Source organism: Centroberyx affinis, unplaced genomic scaffold (assembly GCF_046629955.1).
Source record: "Centroberyx affinis isolate AG114_WGS23_722 - 3 ecotype Tasmania unplaced genomic scaffold, CSIRO-AGI_Caff_v1 ptg003319l_1, whole genome shotgun sequence".
Taxonomy (NCBI): Eukaryota; Metazoa; Chordata; class Actinopteri; order Beryciformes; family Berycidae; genus Centroberyx; species Centroberyx affinis.
Genome location: NW_027281321.1, coordinates 199,482 through 220,985, shown reverse-complemented (window position 1 = coordinate 220,985; position 21,504 = coordinate 199,482). Strand labels below are relative to the sequence as shown.

The 21,504-nt window shown below is 41.7% G+C and overlaps 3 protein-coding genes across 3 annotated transcripts; all 3 read left to right on the top strand.

Moving 5' to 3' along the window:
• The first annotated feature begins 156 nt into the window (after positions 1 to 156).
• Positions 157 to 2,784, top strand: LOC139660467 (dynein regulatory complex subunit 4-like). The gene is made up of 8 exons (XM_071538620.1): positions 157 to 375; positions 497 to 551; positions 642 to 847; positions 957 to 1,124; positions 1,385 to 1,471; positions 1,672 to 1,881; positions 2,069 to 2,134; positions 2,635 to 2,784. Exons 1-8 carry the CDS (start codon positions 157 to 159, stop codon positions 2,782 to 2,784), a joined length of 1,161 nt encoding a protein of 386 aa, XP_071394721.1.
• Positions 2,785 to 5,895: 3,111 nt separating this feature from the next.
• Positions 5,896 to 9,771, top strand: LOC139660470 (dynein regulatory complex subunit 4-like). The gene is made up of 11 exons (XM_071538624.1): positions 5,896 to 5,998; positions 6,325 to 6,420; positions 7,018 to 7,215; positions 7,436 to 7,642; positions 7,785 to 7,839; positions 7,930 to 8,135; positions 8,220 to 8,387; positions 8,653 to 8,739; positions 8,903 to 9,112; positions 9,299 to 9,364; positions 9,525 to 9,771. Exons 1-11 carry the CDS (start codon positions 5,996 to 5,998, stop codon positions 9,672 to 9,674), a joined length of 1,446 nt encoding a protein of 481 aa, XP_071394725.1. The 5' UTR covers positions 5,896 to 5,995; the 3' UTR covers positions 9,675 to 9,771.
• A 3,939-nt stretch (positions 9,772 to 13,710) lies between these two features.
• mthfsd (methenyltetrahydrofolate synthetase domain containing) lies at positions 13,711 to 21,222 on the top strand. The gene is made up of 8 exons (XM_071538628.1): positions 13,711 to 13,829; positions 13,986 to 14,089; positions 14,839 to 14,952; positions 15,523 to 15,636; positions 15,896 to 15,986; positions 16,914 to 17,026; positions 17,827 to 17,952; positions 19,763 to 21,222. Exons 1-8 carry the CDS (start codon positions 13,802 to 13,804, stop codon positions 20,546 to 20,548), a joined length of 1,476 nt encoding a protein of 491 aa, XP_071394729.1. The 5' UTR covers positions 13,711 to 13,801; the 3' UTR covers positions 20,549 to 21,222.
• The last annotated feature ends 282 nt before the right edge of the window (positions 21,223 to 21,504 follow it).

Sequence of the window (21,504 nt, the reverse complement as noted above, 5' to 3'; positions counted from 1 at the left end):
CACACTATTGATGAATGAACCCATGACTTTGTTATTGTTTGCCAAATATGGAAGAAGAATTCAGCATCCGGAGGTATCTTAATTTTGGCAAGTCAAGGATTTAGCCCATGAACAGTTTTTAAGGTGTCTGAACTTCATATTGCTCACTGTATCATCATGTCCCACCAGGTGTACAAGCAGAAGATGAAGCACCTCCTGTGTGAACACCAGAACACCATCTCTGAGCTGAAAGCAGAGGGTGTAGTCTCCACTAAACTGATGCAGAATGAGCATGCAGGATTAGAGAATGAGCTTCGTAAAGGCATGCGTGGTCTCAAGGTGGACTTCAAGGAGCAGGAGCTCTCCAATGAAAACCTCGTCAAGGAGGTCAAACTGGTGAGTCTGATTTATTTCTACACTTTTTGTTCTGATAAGTATCAATACTCCATCTTATTTCTACATTTCAGCATCAAGACCACAAACATATAAGTTTTTATTCTCATCTCCATCTCAACAGAGACATGATGAAGAATTAACTGAAACAAGAAACTCTTTTGAAATGCAAGTCAGAGGTAAATAAACTGATGTCCACTATTCAAAAACTGTAATTCAAACAACTCAAATTAGGAACTATAACTTTGTGTCTGTTGCTTTCTGAGTAGAAATCGAGGACAAGTATAAGGAGAAGATGCATCTGCTGCGGCAAGAGCAGGAAAACAGGAGGAAAACTGACATCAGTGAGATTGAGGATCGAATGAACAGCCACATCACCACTCTCTTAAAGGACCACGAGAAAGCTTTGACTGATATGAAGGCATACTTCAATGACATCACACAGAATGGTGTGGTTGTCTACAACTCACTGAAGGCAAGAGATATTACAAACACAACACCCTGTCACACTGAAGCCAAAGAATATCCAAGTTTGCTCCAGCTGTGCATTGTTTCACATGGCACGGTTTATTGTCATTTCTTAGGAACAAAATGCAGACATGAAGAGAAAACAGAAGCAGCTGGAGAAAGACATGGCAGAAGTGCAGCATCAGAACAAACATCTGACAGAACCACTGCAGAAAGCCAAGGAGGTGGCGGCTGAGCTTCAGAAACAACTTTGCAGCTATGAGAAGGACAAGGCCTTGTTGGCGGTGTGTTTACCATTGAATAACCTTATTTTTAAGCTTTGAGCATTCAGTCCATATAAAAACAGGCATGGAACATTACATATTGTAATCCTAATGTTGCTTAACATGCAGTAATTACACATATAAGCAGCATACAGATCAAAGAAAACATAAAATGTCACCCTGTAATGTGAAAGATCAAATAATCTAGATAGTTTTCTGAGAATTTTGTTGTTGTATTGTATGTATTTGTGTGCTGAAATGGGTGACAATGTCCCTGACAGAGCGTCAAAGCACGTTTGCAGGTTGGAGAAAAGGAGATGAAAGATCTGAAGTGGGAGCATGAGGTGCTGCAGCAGACGTTCAGCAAGGTAAAATGCTGAGACTGTTTTGCATCATCATCATTTTACACAAATTGTAGCTTAATGCACTTGCACTAATTAATGTGAGTCAAATGTTGTAGGCTATATGTTTGTGGGTGTTCAAGTGAATGCTTTTGTATCTGTGTGTGTGTGTGTGTGTGTGTGTGTGTGTGTGTGTGTGTGTGTGTGTTTGATCATATATCACACAGGTTCAGCTGGAAAAGGATGAGCTATACAAGAAGTTCACCCAGGCCGTTCAGGAGGTGCAGCAGAAAACTGGATTCAAGAACCTGCTGCTGGAAAGGAAGCTGGGAGCTCTGACAGACACTCTGGAGAAGAAGGAGGCTCAGCTCTACGCCGTGCTTTCTGCCTCTAATATGGACCAAACTGCACTTGGTGGGGTTACAAACAAACTTGAGGTACTTTATCCTCCTTATGATTCCTCCTGTGTCAACCCAATTTGTAGGCATATACAGGCTTTGTACTTTTGGTCATTGTTGTTGGTGACAATTATTAGAAATGTTTGTGAGTTGCAACATGTATGTCATGTGTGTCGCCCTATTGCTGTGATACAAGAGCAAATCAGAAATTTTGTTTCGCCTCCAGGAAGCTTTGGACTCCAAAAACATTTCCATCAAGGACTTGCAGTATGAGATAGCTCGGGTTTGCAAGGTCAGCCATTCATTTACTTTACTAGTGCAGTGCCCGTTCAAAACATGCCTGTTCGGAACGGGCCGATTGCTTGGCCTCCGGTGTTGCTGCTTGCAGCTTTCTCGAGAGCCGCTCATCCAAACAACTTCACACTCGACACTGTGCTTCCAGTTGCTTGCTTTGAGCCCCGCTGCTGCACAGAGCGCTGTTCACTTGTTTATTCAAAGTTGATTAATATTGAACGTGTTGTGTGTCCAATCCGACACTGCACGTCCTTGGGTCCCCAGCAATACACCCGCCAAGTGTGAAGTAGATCGGACGAACGGTTCTCGAGATATGCGAAGGACACATATACAGACAGAGATTCCTTGCTTTATAGTATAATGACAGTATTTTCATGTATTAATTTAGTTGAACCATAGTTAGTATGTTCAGTTGAGCTTTACAGTTTTGTTTTATATTTCTGTAGTCAATTTTAGTAATGCCATCATATTTAAATGAAATAAATGTGTGATTGGCAGGCCCATAATGACCTGCTGCAGACCTACGAGGCGAAGCTAAGGGCTTTTGGCGTTCCAGTGGAGGAGCTTGGCTTCAAGCCCTTAGAGAGCAGTCTGGCTGGCCAGACTCTGGGACGGGGCCCTGCTGGTCTTGTCTCTGCCACCAAATGAAAAGCAACTTGTGCACCCCTCTCCTAATTTCTTTCCCTCTGATCCCTCTCATTCGGACTCTAGCAATTCACTCTTACAGGGTGACTTTTCTATCTCTCTTATGCTTATTCTGACAGAAATACTGAAGATCTGAAGATCAGTAACACAAAAAGATTAACTTGAAATATCTTGCTGTTTCCCATTCACTGTGAGTAATTAAATTTATTAAGAATTGAGATTTTCTGTATGTTCTTTTGTATAAAATAGATTCAGATCTGAAAATACAGGGGGGGTGGAGTGTAGGGCCATCTTATTTCCTAATTTCCTACCTAACATTTTTAATAAGCTGAACACAAATATAATTCAAGTGGTATGCGTTCTCTGCAAGTCACCAAACCTACCAGTCCCAGCTCTACCTGAATCTATTGTAGATTTTTTAATATTAATATGCTTAACAAGTTTTTTACCAACTTGCTGCTGCTGTTGTCAGCTGCAGCCTCGACCCTCTTCCTTTTGCACATCAGTTGCTGGTGTGGAATAGTGTTTGAGTGGCTAAAGCAGTCTCTTCAACAGTGCAACTGAAGTAAGGTCGCCTAAACATACACACTCACACATACGCATACATACATACACACACACACACACCAAGACACAGTGAAGGGAATAGGGGTCAATTAAAGTTAAACAGAGTGGGAAAAACATGCTCTTACCATTTTACAGCCATCTGTGACAGCAGAGACAGGAGCTGCCAGGAGAATGAAGCAGCAGGAAAATAGGAGAGTATGGCTCTGAAAATCCTTTGATATTGTATATGCAACCCAAATAATTTAGTTCAAGTGAGCAAAAAAAAGCTGATGCTTCCACCGATTCCCCTGAACATTCTGGAACAAGAATTTTTAACGGGTTTTCTGGAACATTGGGGTCTTATATGAGCCAGAATCCGGATTGCCTGAAAGACCAGGAATTACAATTTGAAGCCTCCAAGAGCCTCGGTTAAGTCCTTGAGTCGATCCTGCAGTCAACACCACGCTGGCACTGTGTTCCAGAGAGACTCAGCCGCATCCATTCTGCAGCAGAGATTCAGTCAGGAATTGGCGGTAGAGACGTCTCTGATGCCAAGAAGATATTCAGCAGGATGAAAGCTCAGATTTGCTTCAGCTCTGTTTGTATTGTGTGTCTAGTATTTGAGCACACCCATGACACGGAAACAAGAGCATCCCCTCCTGAACCCCAGAAGTCTACAGAGCAAACAGTATGAGACTGAAATACAGCAGCCTGGTCCTCATAATATGAAGGAACTGCTTCCTTACATGTATTTCCTCAAAGATAATACTGAGTCCTGCTCCAAAGAGGTGACAGCAGGCACACAGTGGGACAATGGACCTTGGAGTCAGAAGGGTCCTGACCTGAGGTACAACTTCTCAAACAATCCCAACTTAAAATTTAGTAAATTGTACGTGATGGACAGCTTCAGCCAGTCTTCTGCTGCCTCGAGAGATCAAATGGAAATAAAGAGGCTGGGGAATGTACTCAGTGTTCCCCAGGGTGAGGAAAAGCTTAAGATAAACTTTGAGGTATGGCCAGCAAACTTTAAGTTTTGGCTGTTTTACTGTTTTTGTGTCACTGTTACAATTGAATAAATCTATTCCTAATTATTTTAAGTGAGATTTGTTTTTTTGAAATCCTGTGTCATGGCACTGGTACAGCTATCACTGAGTAATCAGAATTATGAATGATTGGGTAAGTTGCAGACATAATTTTGATTTTCTGCAGTAATTTCTGTTTGATTGTAATCAGCGCTACAAGGAGTGCCTTTCACAGAAGGACAGAGGGACATCAAATAAACTTGAGAACCTCAGGATGGAGATAAGCTGGATCTCCAGGTCTATATGTTTAATAGAGTCATAGAGCACATCCATAACTGCTGGATCTGACATGGTTGCAAACAGAAACATGTAAAACACAGGAATGTAGCTTGTAAAGGAAAGTAAGCTGAACTCAAGTTTTCACCCTGTTTCATTCAAATGTAACAGTTACATTTTTAAATGTCATTGTGGTTCTATTATACAGAGTAATGTAACATTGCAATGCAACATGCATCTGTTTCACAGGTATGAAGTGATTTTTTTTTTTTTTAGTATAAGGTCTTCTGACAGCTCCTTGTCTTGAAGAGTGTTAACTCCACCTCTCAGCACCAGGAGAGAGTTTCCGCCTCCCAAAGACAACCATCCATTGGACCAAAATTTCACTACAAAGCAGCCCATAGTCTTACAAAGTGCTACCCAGTATGGTGAGGGGAAACATGACTGAGCACCAGATGGCTCCATGAGTTTCATGTGGTGATTTCAGGGAGGTAAGATACACTCTGTAGGAATGAACCGTTCCTTTAGGTGAAAACAATCACATGGCACCTTGTGGGTAACGTCAACTGATACTGAGAACTAATACTTTACTAAACTAATACTGATAAATTAAGTGAAAGTGTTGCGGATGGCCTGCCATTCTGGTGAGGATGGAGGTCTCGGATGGCTAAAAATTAGACAGTTTTTTCTAGTGAGGCTCTGCAGTTCAATACTGGGTCCATGAGCCTGTGGACTATAGGGCCTGCAGGTGGTAGGCTACCAGTCTAACTCTAGTGAGTCAAAATGTCATAAAATCTGTGATGATGTAGTGCAGGAGGCCTACAAGTGAAAAAGAAAAGTGAGAGGTGTATGTGGCATAACATAAGTGCGTACGTTATACATGTGCATAAGTTTACCTCAAATATAAGGACACACTCCTTAGGCACAGTTCCTGGAAGCTGAACTTTCTAATGATGAAAGATGTGGCAGAATCAAACCCTCTGGGAAGACAACTGCTGGTTTTAAGGATTTGCACTTAGGTGCACAGTTTTGGCAGTGACTAAGAGTCGGGAAATAATGAATACCTGGGGAATCCTTCATGGAATCCCTTCCTTTTGATATTCCTTTGGAATCAAAATCCCATACTTGTAGAAAGGCAGGAATTGTTGCTTCTTTCTGCTGAGATGAGACTACTGGTAGAGATCGCTCTCTAGTGGAGAGATCTGTAAGAACAGCTCCTTCAGATAGACACGTGATAGTGTTGCCGTGACAACACATGTAGCTTGAGAGCGAGCAGTGGATTCTGGTAGTGCTAGTTCTCTCCCTCTAGGAGCTATCAAAACACTCTGCTGATATCTCCGTGTGCGCGGGTGTGTGTTTTATATTTGACGATGGTGAGCAATCTTTTGTTATTATCATTAATTGGATGTATCACAGCAATGCAGATCAGTGGTAGAAAGCCAGTTCGGTCAGGTAGTAAGTTAACTAGCTAGCAGCTAAGTTAATGCTAGTCAGACGCTAGCTTGGTAAGGAGATACTGTGAATTTGATACACGCTTGCTAGTGTTGTTGCTAGTGTTACCTAGATAAGATAGAATAGCCACAGATATAAAAACGTTTTTATATCTATTAGCATAGTATTGCCCAAAGTTAGTAAAAAAAAATGGCGCTAGGGAAATGGATATCATCATCATTCTAAATGCACTTTTTTTTCACTCCAGCCACCCAAAAACAAAGGAACAAGAAGTAAGTCTGCAAAGCGAAAGACGCCTACATTGATAGATGGCCTTTCTGCGGACGAATTGTCCAAGGAGCAGGTAAGAGCTGTAGTGTGATATAACATGCATGAACTCAAAACAGTGTGTTTTAAAGTAGGGTTAAAGAGATATCTTTGCTGATATTCTTGTGTAGAAGATGTATATGTGTTGTTAATACATTTTAGGTTAACCTGAGACCAGATAAGACAGGGTATCACATTTATTATTAATAGGACTTTTTTCGATTCATCAGTTAGATAGCAGCTTACTTTTTTATCTCCCCATAAAGTTAATTTATATACTCAGATGTCTGACGGTCTGACGGTCCCATATTATTCATGATATCTTTTTCAAATATATTACGGCTTAGGATAAGAATAATGTCATTCATGATGAGTTTCAAAACATGTAGTTTAAAGGTTATTTCTTGAATGGATTTGAAGAGTAAGTCCCAACAAGCAGAACTGTCACAATATTGGACCCTTATTGTCAGACAATATCAGAAAAGTTCAGAGCTCAATGTGATGTGTACATTTAAAGAATAAGCTACAGTACCTGATTGGTATAGCAGGTAGAGCCTGATTAAAAGCTACCTGAAAATGGCTATTTCTCCAAGTCACATATGCCTACACACCAAAATGAATGTCTTCATTGTAGCTGGAGGAGCACATTGTTCGCCTTCGAGAGGAGCTGGACAGAGAGAGGGAGGAGAGAAACTACTTCCAGCTGGAGAGGGACAAGATCCACACTTTCTGGGAGATCACCAAAAGACACCTGGAGGAGAGCAAGGCTGAGCTGAGGAACAGAGACAGGGAGATGGAGGAGGCTGAGGAGCGCCACCAAGTAGAGATCAAGGTAAGGTTAACGGACACATGCACACACACTCACACATGCACAGCACCCATTACACACTATTGATGAATGAACCCATGACTTTGTTATTGTTTGCCAAATATGGAAGAAGAATTCAGCATCCGGAGGTATCTTAATTTTGGCAAGTCAAGGATTTAGCCCATGAACAGTTTTTAAGGTGTCTGAACTTCATATTGCTCACTGTATCATCATGTCCCACCAGGTGTACAAGCAGAAGATGAAGCACCTCCTGTGTGAACACCAGAACACCATCTCTGAGCTGAAAGCAGAGGGTGTAGTCTCCACTAAACTGATGCAGAATGAGCATGCAGGATTAGAGAATGAGCTTCGTAAAGGCATGCGTGGTCTCAAGGTGGACTTCAAGGAGCAGGAGCTCTCCAATGAAAACCTTGTCAAGGAGTTAAAATTGGTGAGTCTGGTTTATGTCTACACTTTTTGTTCTGTTAAGTATCAGTACTCCCTCCATGCTATCTTATTTCTACATTTCAGCATCAGTGTCATCATGTCAGTATCAAATGTCTAAATTTTGATTCTTATCGCCATCTCAACAGAGACATGATGAAGAATTAACCAAAACAAGAAACTTTTTGCAGAGGCAAGTCAGAGGTAAATAAACTGATGTCCACTATTCAAAAACTGTAATTCAAACAACTCAAATTAGGAGCTATAATTTTGTGTCCGTTGCTTTCTGAGTAGAAGTCGAGGCCAAGTATAAGGAGAAGATGCATCTGCTGCGGCAAGAGCAGGAAAACAGGAGGAAAACGGAAATCAGTGAGATTGAGGATCGAATGAACAGCCACATCACCACTCTCTTAAAGGACCACGAGAAAGCCTTCAGTGATATCATGAAACACTACAATGACATTACACAAAAGGGTGTGGCTGTCAACAAATCACTGATGGTAAGAGTAAATACCCGGCATGCTTGTCAGACTGACAGCAATGAAATCCAGGTTATTTTAAGAATAATCTGTGTTCAATTTTAGGAACAAAATGCAGACATGAAGAGAAAACAGAAGCAGCTGGAGAAAGACATGGCAGAAGTGCAGCATCAGAACAAACATCTGACAGAACCACTGCAGAAAGCCAAGGAGGAGGCGGATGAGCTTCAGAAACAACTTTGCAGCTATGAGAAGGACAAGGCCTTGTTGGCGGTGTGTTCAAAACATTTTTTTTTTATCTCTGAGCATTCAGATCATTTAAAAACAGGCATGTAACATTACATATCATAAATGTTCTTGACATGAAGTAGTTACACACATAAACAGTATGCAGAACAAAGGAAATTTGAATCATACTTTCAGTAAAATGTCACCCTTAAAAAATCAAATCATTTTGGATAGTTGTTAATTTTATGAGATTTTTTGAGAGTTTTGTTGTTGTATTTTTGGCTTAAATTCGTGACAATGTCCCTGACAGAGCGTCAAAGCACGTTTGAGAGTTAGAGAAAAGGAGATGAAAGATCTGAAGTGGGAGCATGAGGTGCTGCAGCAGACGTTCAGCAAGGTAAAATGCTGAAATTGTTTTGCACAATACATGTCACGCAAATTGTAGCTTGATTCACTTGCACCATTAATGTGAGTCAAAGGTTGTAGGCTATATGTTTGTGGGTGTTCAAGTGAATGCTTTTGTATCTCTGTGTATGTGGGCTTGTTCATATGTCACACAGGTTCAGCTGGAAAGAGATGAGCTATACAAGAAGTTCACCCAGGCCATTCAGGAGGTGCAGCAGAAAACTGGATTCAAGAACCTGCTGCTGGAAAGGAAGCTGGGAGCTCTGACAGACACTCTGGAGAAGAAGGAGGCTCAGCTCTACGCCGTGCTTTCTGCCTCTAATATGGACCAAACTGCACTTGGTGGGGTTACAAACAAACTTGAGGTACTTTATCCCCCCTTGTGTTTCCTCCTGTGTCAGCTCAATTTATAGGACAATACAGTTGTCTACAAGCATTCATTGTTGGTGATTTACATTCTTTGAAATATTTGTGAGTTGTAACATGTATATTCTTAATGTTGCCCTATTATCGTGATACAAAAACAAATCAGAAAATGTTTTTGCCTGCAGGAAGCTTTGGACTCCAAAAACATTTCCATCAAGGACTTGCAGTATGAGATAGCTCGAGTTTGCAAGGTCAGCCATTCATTACTACATTACATACTCTCTGCAGGTATTTTCATGCATTCATTTAGTTGAACAGTAGGTACCTGAGCTTTGTAGTTTTGTTTCATATTTCTGTAGTCAATTTGAATTGTGCCATCATATTTAAATGAAATAAATGTGTGATTGGCAGGCCCATAATGACCTGCTGCAGACCTACGAGGCGAAGCTAAGGGCTTTTGGCGTTCCAGTGGAGGACCTTGGCTTCAAGCCCTTAGAGAGCAGTCTGGCTGGCCAGACTCTGGGACGGGGCCCTGCTGGTCTCGTCTCGGCCCCCAAATGAGAAGCAACTTGTGGTTCCAAACACTGAGGCCTCCTTACACCTCCCCTATCCCCTAATTCCTTTCCCTCTGATCCCTTTGATACAGACTCTAGCATATTTATCTATCAATTCACCCTTATAGGGTGACTTCTCTATTTTTCTTTTATTCTCTTCTGATTGAAATACTGAAGATCAGTAGCATAAAAAGATTAACTTGAAATATCTTGCTGTTTACCACTCACTTTGAGAAATTGAATTAAAAAGTGATTTTTATATGGTCTTTTGTATAAAATAGATTAAATTCTGAAAATACAGAGGGGGCAGAGTGTTGGGCCAGATACAGCACAGCGCCCTGGAGTGGTAAGAACTCAGTGTGTTTCTCAAGGACACTTCAGCAGGGTGGATGCTTGCTGACATGGGTCTGATCCTCCATTTGAAGAGCAATCTCTCTAGTTACTACTCCACCCTTCTGTCACTACTGTTGGGTGGTGGCAGAGGAGGGATGGTGGTGTTTTGATGGTAGTATTGGTGATGACGGTGTATTTGACAGGTATAGGTGAGAAAGATCAGTCTAATGTGGCTGAGAAACATCAAACAATTGCCATGTTCATCACATCACTGAGACGTTAACCTAACATTTTTAATAAGCTGAACACAAATATAAATCAAGTGATAGGCATACTCTACAAGGCACTACACTGAATCTACTACACAGTTGCTGGGGTGAAATGGTGTTTGAATGGCCAAAGTAGTCTCTTCAATAATACAAATTAAGTAAGGGCCCCTAAACACACATAAATCCACACACACACACTTGTCAACACACAATGATTAGTGGTCAAGTTAAATTTAACAGAGCGGTACTTGACTAGAGTGGAGGGAAAAGGTGCTCTAACCTTGTTGGGAGAAACTTACCTGCAGTATCATTGGTATCGGTAGACATACAGCCAAGTTGATGATTATTCTGTGCTAACACTACTGAGCGAAGACACTGTAGTGTTAATATTGTGACCCTTCATCGGTTTTCAAACCATTTACAAAACCACATCCTAGATATGGTTGCTCTCATTTGTTGCAGCTCAAGGAAGTGAGACTTCCACTGTGTTAAGGAGCTGAAACAATTTCAAGACCATGTAAATCTGTGTGTACAAAGCCTCAGCTTAGTAACTCAGTTGCTACAAGAAAAATCACGTATGACGTAACTGTTTAACCCTTTGTGCAACACTGGCACTTCAGTCAATGGCATCCCTTGTAAATGACACTGACCTAGCTAGCTAACACAACTGTTGTGCCCTGGATTTGGATGTGTGTGGCGCACACCGAGATGCTCATTCCCTCTTAACAGCACTAACTGTATAAGTGTTGAAGAGCATTACTTTGAAATCTCCAGGAGCAAGTACCGCTTTTATAATGTCATATAAAGAAAAATAAGGTTTGAAAATTCAGACATTTTAGCAATCAAGGACAACGACTGTATCAACAGTGAAGATTTTCACAATAACTCTTGGTCCCCAAAACAATCAATGAATAACGCTTTACACCGTGAAAGTGTATGATAGTAGTCAATAGTTTTGACTTGGCATCCCTTATCTATACACTCGATAAGGGGAACAGAAGTGCAGTTTATTACAGATTGAGCTCAAAGGGTTAACAGTGTTAAAGACCATAATGAGGACCATAATAAACCATAAACAATATTAGTGTCTTCACAAGGAGAAAAATGGGAATATATTAAAAATCCTTTGATACTTTGCCACCCAAATAAACACACTGGCTCTGTGTTCCAGAAGTACTCAGCCGCATCCATTCTGTTGGAGAGACGCCGGAAGTGGTGGTAGAGTCTTCTCTGATGCCATGAAGATATTCAGCAGGATGAAGGTCCAAGTACTACACTTGATGTTCTGCTTGGAGTTTGTGAAAGGGTTGCAGATGGTCTGAAACACTCTGGTGAGGATGTAGGTCTAGGATGGATGAATACAAATTACTGATGAAAGTGTCAGTGATGCTCTGCAGGTCAATACTGGCTCGATGAGCCCATGACACTTGAAGGCCTGTAGGTGGTGCTCCAGTCTAACTCTTATGAGTTAAAATGTCATAAAATCTATGGTGGTGTGGTGCAGTACCAGGGAAAGAGAAAAATATGTGTATGTGGCTTGGTGGCCCTGATATGTTGAAAAATGTCTTAAATCCAATAAAAACATTGTAAACAAAGCCAGCATTGGGGTAGCAGTATTTCAACAGGGGCTCAATGCTGCAATCATGGTTTTGGCCTTTGAGCTGGCACTGGTACACTTTCGAACACCACGTCCCTTTTTCCCGTTGTCTTTTCGCCTTCAGTTTCATTTGTCTAACTGAAACGTTTAGACAAAGGACCACACAAGTCTGTTAAGTTACATAAAACATGTTATGTAAATTATTATTTTCAAATTGCAGTTTCTTTAAATGCTGTGTATATTCATAGCTGAGGTTGTGTACTTTCAGGAGATGTATAAGACACAAATTATTAAGACTGACAACTGCATTTATGTTGGGTGTAAAAAAGCTCAAGATGGACTTTACGTCAGTCAGCCACTGAAAAGCCTAAAGAACAACAACTTAATATAATAAATGAACAGATGGTGACAGACATCAGTTTACATTTTGCCAAGTAGATAAACATTGGCTGGGGACCTAGATTTGACAAGATTTTGGCCAGCAGACCAAATTAAAAAAGTTTCCGCTTTTGATTGAACAAAAGATGGAGTGGCTGTCTAAAAGTGAGGAGATCACAAAGGGGAGACCATGAGCAAAATACTGATTCTTGCAATTCATATCATTTATCAGGGATCCCTTGGGAGTCCCTCAAGGACTTCTTAGGGTCCCTGGACCTGACTTTGGCAACCAATCCTTTACTCATCTGTTTGACCACATCAGGCACCGTGGAGGGGATCCTGTACCCTCTGCACTGGGGTTCCCCAGGGCCCAGTCCTGGGTCCCCTCATCTTCTCTCTCTACATTAGATCACTTGGCTCTGTCATCACATCACACAACACCTCTTATCATTCCTCTAACACTCAGGTTGGGTCATGCATCTTAACTTGCCTAGCTGTCATCTCCAGTCAGATTTCTGGCTGCTACCTCAAACTCAGCCTTGACAAGACTGAGCTGCTTTTCTTCCCACACAGATTCTTTTCTTTTCCTCCCCCCTGCAAGACCTCTCTATCATCATCGACCCACAGTAACTCCTGCCCAGACTGCCAAGAATATTTGTGTGGTTCTGGACAACCAACTGTCATGCAAGGCCCACATTGAAGCCGCAGCCCAATCCTGCAGGATTGCCCTCTATAATATCTGCTGAAGCGGTCTCTTCCTCACCAGGGTCACTGCACAGCCTATTGTTCAAACTAGCCATCTCCTTTCTGGACTACTGCAACTCCCTTTGGCTGGGCACCTCAAGTGTTTGCTTCAGCCCCTACAGCTCATCCAGAATGCTCCAGCCCACCTTGTCTTCAACCTCCCCAAATTCTTCCACATCACCCCCTTGTTCTCCCACCACTAGTTGCTTGTGGATACTTGTATTGAGCGCAAAACCCTGCAACCCCATAACTCCATGGTGCAACCCTACACATCAGCTCATGCTCTGCCACTACTGCTGTTGCCATGTAGTTTTCCCTTCCCACCTGGCCCAGACTCTTTTCTTTTCTGCATCTCCAGTGATGAAATGACCTTCCCATTCCAGTGAGAACAGCCGAGTACTCATCCTCTCTCCTCTTGTCTTGCGAAATAAGTTAAAATAAACTTAAAATCCCTCCTACCTTTTTCCTCAGCTTTTATTTCCTTTCTAGCACAATAACACTTCTAAGTAATATATCTACATATTCCGTACAAGTGAACTTTATTCTGCTGCCATTTCTGCCAGAAATACTACCTTTATCCCCAGGAACTCCCTTTAACATACGTTGTGCACCAATCGCGTTTTTAAGGTTATAAAGATTGGCCCTCCTGAGCCACCATACATAGTCCAAACAAGTGACTGGCAAGCAGCTGTTGCTACGATATTATGTTACAGAGCTCACGTGTGCGCCAGTCTTTCACTCACTGCGATTTTGTTGTGCAAAGATTCGTTTTAAGTATTGTTGAGGGAAGTAATTTGTGTCACCAATAAGATAATGGAGCCCGTTATACAAATACATTCCGGTAAATGTTCGCGACGTTTTACGTCGCTAACTCTATGAATGCCATTACATGCCAGTGTGGATCATTTGAAAACGAGGTCAATAATATTGCTTCTGCTGTTTCAGTGTGGTTTTTTTTTGGTTTTTTTACAATTGATCCGATTCTGTTTTCTCTCAGGGGCCACAAAATGGGACATTCGTCAGAAAGTTTGGGACTACATTGAAGAAAAGAATCTTGCCAACTTTCCAAGGCCTGTTCACAACAGAATCCCAAATTTTAAGGTAGGTTAAAGCAGTTTGACTTAATACAGCATTGCTAAGAGCCTGTTCAAGACCAGCGGTTGTACAGTATAGTCAATTTATCATTGCTGTCACAAATGCTTACATTGACAACGTAAACGTTATCTGTCTAAAATCCTACAGTACACACGGTACCAACTTAGCCTGATTGTGGCGGAGGCTAACGTCAGAAACGTGTTTACAGGCTAAACTTTCAGTAAGGAAGAGACACCAAATATCATGGTATCAGATAGTGTTGAGAAAGAAAGTGATCAGATACTAATAACTGTAAATAGCAGTCGTCTAATAAAGTAAATAGCCTACCTGAACAGGGAAAGACAATATTTCAACATCAGCAATAACAACATCAAGGCTTCAGACCTGCAGGCCTGCTGCAGCCCATGGTCACCCTGCCCCATCTCATTTAAACCTCTATCAAACCACATAGATTTCCCTTCTAACCTGCCCCAAAATATTGATTTTCCTTAAAACAGAAGATACATGGCATTAAACCTGTGAATGTTTGCTCTATCTCTGTGCATGCATGCATCTATTTCACTGTGTGGTCACTGGCCAGGGTGCGGCTGAAGCATGTGACAGGCTGGCAGTCCTGCAGGAGTTCAAGTCCAGCCAGACCGTCAAAGTAAACCCAGACAGACCCCAGCAGCAGGCGCGCTTTGTCACTCTGGAAGTAAGTTGCCGCTGACAAACCTCTCCTCACCCCTTGTGCCCCCCTCTCCTCTCCAACCCAGGGTGCTTTCACAGCCTGCACCAGGGTGTCTGAGCTGCAGGCGTTCACCCAGACGGCTGAGGTGAAGGTGGATCCTGATAAACCTCTGGAGGGCGTGCGGCTGGCAGTGCTGCAGGTAGAACTGCACTGCACTGGGGAAAAAACACCAGGAACCAGAGATGTGGGCCAAGCTCGGCCTGGTTCTCTTTTTAATACAGCAATATTTCAGACACATCAGTGCTTTACATCTGCTGAATTTTCAAATCTTATTTTCATTATCATCTACTAGGGATGGGACGATACACTTATCTCACGATGCGATTCAATGCACAATATGGAGTTCACGATTCGATACAACCACGATAATGTAATAAATAAAGTTCAGTGACAACAAAGTATGACTGTGCAGAATTATGTTTATTTCTGAGACTAATCTTTCTAGCATTGACTTGCTAGAATGTAATCAAAAATTTCAAAATGTCATTACAAAGTGCAAATAATATGATTTGGATGGAGAGCTTGTGAAACTGTGATGGGCAAGCCGCCTCATTTGTGATTACTACAGCAGTGTAAAATGTAGCTAATATCACGATTCAATTGCAATTCCTATATATCGTCCCATCCCTATCATCTACTGACCTTCCATGTTCCAGTAATCAACTATGAATGTTCTGTATGAATGTAATTTTTGGTATCCTCTTCCCAGGCGAGGAAAACCTTACTGGTCCCTACCCCTCGTCTTCGTACTGGTCTCTTCAATAAGATCACCCCTCCTCAAGGGGCCAGCAAAGAACAGCTGCGTGTGTGCTCTACCTCTCAGGTTAGAAGTTGTTGCACATACTCCTATGTTCCCCCACAATTTGTTACACTCTTTCCACCCCTCTATTATTTGTAGCCACGTTTAACATTTTCTTGATTTGCCTGCTCTGCAACATGACAAATCATTGGAAATTTTAGCCATGTCATTTGTTATCTTGTGTGTTATTATTCAGTTGTTATGTTCCTGACTCTGTTGACGTACATTACCTGTTATGTTTCCCTTTTTTCACTCTTTCCTTGTCTTCCCAACCTCTCTCCAGGGTGTGAAGGAGTTCAGTGTGCCGGTCGGCCTGGATGCCAAGGTGAAGGTGGACCTAGTGGTAGTTGGCTCTGTGGCGGTGTCGGAGAAAGGTGAGAGCTCGTTGATGGCACCACCACCAAGGCCTTGAGATTTAATTTTTTTTGCTGATCATTTGACTCTCTGACCGAAGCCTCACAAGCTGTTATTATTCAAAACTTACTGTGCTTAACCGTTCCTTTTGAAGATTAGAAAGAGTGCACTATAATGTACTCTAGCAGGTTATGTATTTGTTTACTTTATTTACTGCACCATGGAGAGTGACAGGAAAAGAGAGACAGACATGTGACAAATGTCTTGAGCCATATTAAGACGTTGTGTTGTGATCATTGCATGCTCATGGCATGTGCTCTGGCCCACTGGGACAACAGGACGCCCTGTTAGGGAGATTTGAAGAAGCACAGAAATGGGAATGTGGGCATAAAAGCACAGATGTGCTTAATCAGATCCATTTCGCTCCGTGTGGGTTCTGCTGTATTCTGCCCTCTACAGAAATTGTCCCATCACTCACAATGCATTTTGATCCTCATTTTCAAAATGCCTGAGATAACTGATGCAATGTCGGGATGAAAAAGACATGTTTACCATAATTCATACAATCCCAGATGGCTGTAAGAGTACAAAGCAACCCCCGAGTCCTGGGTTGCATAGGCTGTACCCTTGTCCCCATCAGACGACATTTAATTAAGTTAATTTTCCGAATAGAAAGCATTACCACAGCCTCTACATACGTATGTCATGTACGATCACAGTGAATATGTCTATTTTTATTATTTAGAAATTCTCAGTTTTCGCCCCATCATTAAAAATGCTTAATTTTATGCAGATGTTGATTTGTTTTCTAATTTATGTGCTGTGATATACTCTTGGAAAAAAAATCAGCTTCCCCAAAAAACAGGTGCAGACAGGTTGCACAGTACCTCACCCTGTCTTTTGAAAACCTGCCTATCTCATGTCTCTATGTGGCTCCCGTCCTACAGGCTATCGGATAGGAAAAGGAGAGGGCTATGCTGACATGGAGTATGGCATGATGGTCTCAATGGGGGCTGTGGATGAGTCTACTGTGGTGGTTACTGTTGTCCACGACTGCCAAGTTAGTTTGTTTATTTATTATACAACAGTTAGTCCCGGTCAAGTCATTTGATTGGACAGAAGACATTCCATGAGTGCTGATATACAGTATAACAGCACTGGGATGTTTTACTATATGTATCACTCTGCTTTACAGGTTTTCTAATAAAATAAAATAGCAGTTATTTCTTTCAATGTATTTCACATCATTCACCACAGGTTACGTGATTCTGGTAACATTCATCTACGAAACAAACAAAACATTATAAAAAGGCAATTATAGCAGTAACAGTCCCAACTCTATGGGATGTTATTTTATTATTTCACTATTGTGGTAATGTTGTAATTGTTTCAGCACTATAGGAGACACAGATAGGAGTGGTCTTCCAGACATTAGTCTGACCCTCAGGTGTAACCAGGGCAATAGAAATATTGTTAGCAAAAAGTTTTAGGTTTTGCAAGCTCTTAAGTCTTTGATATATTTGGCAAAAAAAAAAATGAATGCCATTGTTTTGATAAGCTGTTTTTAAAGCAGGATTTTTTTAAATAGTAAATGCATGTTTTCTCTGCACTTGGTCCTATGTTCATTTTCTCTCACTAATCTGATACAGATGAAAACATCCTGTAATTAATGCTATCTCCACTTTAACTCACTTTATCAAATGACAAAGTGATGAATGGCAACAATAAAAAATAATGCATGTCACTGGCCAAGTGATTTTGTGGCTCGCTTTATCTCCAAGATTAATAACTATGTAAACTTTATTTTACCTTTAAATTCACCCCTTTATTTCTGTTTCATTGTGGTATTTGTACTTGCAGGTTGTGGACATTCCAGAGGAGCTGATAGAAAATCATGACCTGACTGTGGACTACATCCTCACGCCCACTAGTGTTATTAAAACAGACTGCCAACGCCCCAAGCCACAGGGAATCATCTGGACTAAGGTAATTGAGGTTCTCTTTGCTGTTTGTACTGATAAGTCTACAATACAACTCTTATATTCCTCTGGTGAGGTCATGAAAGCTCAGAGTTCAAGTTTCAAATGTATTTTAATGGATCTAGGGCTACTTGTTATTCAAACAATTGATCAGTTGGAGAATTATGTCAAGTCAGATGATCTGATCTAAAGGAGTCATTTACAAGTTTGCACTGATTTGAAGGATAAAAATGTAGAAAAAACAAACATCTTTACAGATACAGTACGTCCCGTCACTCACACTCCCCCCTGGTCACCTGCCATGTTCATACAATAAGTGCACTAGCGCTTTTAGGTGCTCAGGGGGTCTGCATTATTAAAGTAGCATAGAGTTCAAGTTCACTTTATTTATAAAGCGCACTTAAAAACAAGTGTCGACCAAGGTGCTGTACAAGTATATGTGAAACACAAAGACATGACAAAAACAATACACAAGCAAATCATATAGAATCAAAGGCTGCAGAAAAGAGATGGGTTTGAAGGTGCAATTTAAAAGTGCCAATAGAAGGGGCAAATCTAATACTGGGATGGGGCAGAGCGTTACACAGTCTAGGGGCCACAACAGCAAAAGCACGATCTCCTGCTCTTAAAGAGGCGCTCTGTCCTGAGCACCTGATAAAACATTTAACCCATAGCCTTTGTGATACTGCCCTCTGGTGGACATGTGCGAAAACACCCCCTGCCAGATGACTTATACATTCATTCAGCTTTCTTTATGCAAATCTGTGTGCATTTCATTTCTTTGTGATGATATTTGTAACTGTATTACTCTAATTGATTTTTGTTGGAATGTATCCCTAATGTAAATTATAAAACATCTGAAAGTATTGCACTCAATACATATTTTAACCTCCTCTGCTCATTCCATTTTTGAACTGTTCATCCTTTTAACCAAATTTACTCTTAGAATGATTTTTCAGTGACATTAACTTAACCTTAAGTTGAGTTTGTTTTTGATATATTTTTATAAAAATGACTAGGAATCAGCTGCAAAACACAAAAAAATGAAAAACAGCTTGGAAAAAAAAAACTGTAAAGTAGCCAACACTGAAAATAATTAAATAACTGCATCCGCACCTCACTTTGTTTTTGTTTTTTAACCTCACTTTGTCTTGATAGCATTTTCAAGTCGAGCACCTCAGGCTTCTGTTTGGTTTAAAATTTGAATCTAGACCTTAAACTGTTTATGATTCACCAACACTGGCAGGCAAAAAAGTTGAGGCTTTGCCACCTGTCAATTTTTCTTTTATTTAAGATGTTGGTGGGGTTTATTTCTAACATCTAGTGAGTTTCTACGTAACCCCTGGGTCCCTTAAGACACGCATGTAAGTAAACAGGACCCAGTGACCTCACAGACAGGAAGGCCATGTCTGATCATCAAAGACTCCTCTGCCCGGCCAGCTTGGCTCTGCAGGGGCAGTGGAAAGACGGGTCAAACAGGCCAGTGTAAAAACAATAGCCTCATATATCCTTTACAGCACTGGTCACCATCAAAGCCCTCCAAGACAGTCTTAGACCTGAGGAATCAAGAGAGCATTCTTTATTTTTAACTGCTTGTGAAGTGAAATATCCTATCGCCATAAAGATAGTTAGTTGTATAATTACGATCACGTGGTTTGTGAGCAGGATGGAATAACACCAATTAATTTGTCAGCTGTCGTCGTGCTACTCATTTAACACATCTACAGGAATGCTGCATGGCTCAGAGCAAGGCTGTCTGTATGCTATCTGTGACCCTCCTTCAGCCTCACTGAGCATGTCCAGTTTTGTATCTTCAGCTGGACACAGACAAGCTGGAGAAGATCCCCATCCTGAAGAAGCTGCTCGCTCTGGAGGAGCAGGCAGGCAAGGATGTCACGCTGGGGACGGCGCCCGCTGCGGAGCAGCCTGGTCTCCAGGCTGATCAGAAACCCAAGAGGCAGAGCAGACGGAGGCCGAGGCGAAACACACAGCAGGATGCTGAGGGGGAATCCAAAGAGGACTCCAGGCAGGAGAACAGAGCGCAGTCTGAGCAGAAACCCAGGCAGGGGCCAGCTAGAGTGAGGAAAGAAAGCAGGGGAGACGGTAGGGAAGATGGAAGGGTGGAAGGCAGGAGAGGTGGTGAGGGGGAAAGCAGAGAGGGGGGAAAAGGGATGAGTGGGAGAAGTGGTGGGAGGAGGAGAGAGAAGGCCCTTGAGGAGAGGGAAAGTGATACCGTGTCTCAACGCAAGCTCCCTCCGACTGTAACCACAGTGTACCTGGGAGGCATCCCCGCTGGGCTGCGTGTCAGCGAGCTGAAGACCGCCCTCCGAGAGCGGGAGGCTGCGCCGCTGAGGCTCACCTGGCAAGGAGCGCAGCACAGGGCCTTCCTGGACTACATCGACCCTCAGGCTGCGGACCGGGCCCTGGAGTCTCTGCAGGGCCTCTCTCTGAATGGCCACGATCTGCAGGCTGAGCTGGCCAAGAGCCAGAGGGGCGGCAGGAGGTCTGGACTGCCCAATAGGAGACCCAGACCAACAACAGCTCCAAAAAATAAAACGGCATCAGAGAGTAGTGGTGACACCCATGAAAACACTCAGCAGTAATAGCAGTCGAAACCTACACAGCCCAATAAATACTACATGTATTACTTGTGGAGCCATCTTAAATGCCTTAAGCAGAGTTTAGTTTGTTTCTAATATCTCTGGATTTATTACAGTAGATCCTCAATTATATGAACCTCAGACATCTGAAGTGACTGCTCATCCTAATGGGGACAACAAAAAAAAATATGAATAAATGAAATATGCAGCAGCAGTACTTTTAAGAATGGGAATTTCATTACTGAATCGCGGCATCTCAAAGCATTTCACTTGAAAAGTATTTTGTAAATGCTGTTTTGGAATACATATTGTTTTATTTACACACGCCTCCTGGTCTGTGTTCCCCAGAGCATTCCTCGGAGCCTTCATGACTTTGAGTGCTTCTTAGATTAGATATTTTTCTCTTAAACTTGAAGAGTTCAGTATATTTTGTTTCCTCACCCAAGTATCATTGATTACCAAACAGTGATTCTCTGATTGTCCTCTTGCAGTGTGAGCAAATTAAAGAATCAAACTACTCAAGATGTATATGCTCTTGGAAACATAATCCAGTAAAACCTCCATTTCTGAGTTCATAGAAATGAGATGTCATATACAGTCCTGTATGTCTGTATGTATGTATTATAGTGGAGGAATAGGAATTTAGACTTTGCATCACAGACTCCTTCACTTAGAGTTCAGACAATGTTAAAAGGTCTGTAATATTCTCAAGTTTTTCAGAATATTTTGTGTAATAAATACACTGTATTTAAGAAGTTCAAACATTTGTTTTTGTAGTTTTCTTTATAACAATGCCCAGCTAGAATGCCATGGTTAATTCAGTTGATGCCAGTATGATACCACCCTCAATCTGTAAAGAATGAGAAACAGCAGTATGCCTGGATAAACTATGCTGTAGTCTTAATGCACCTTGTCAAGTACTGTAACCTTTTCTAGTAATGCATTTGTCTATATTGGTG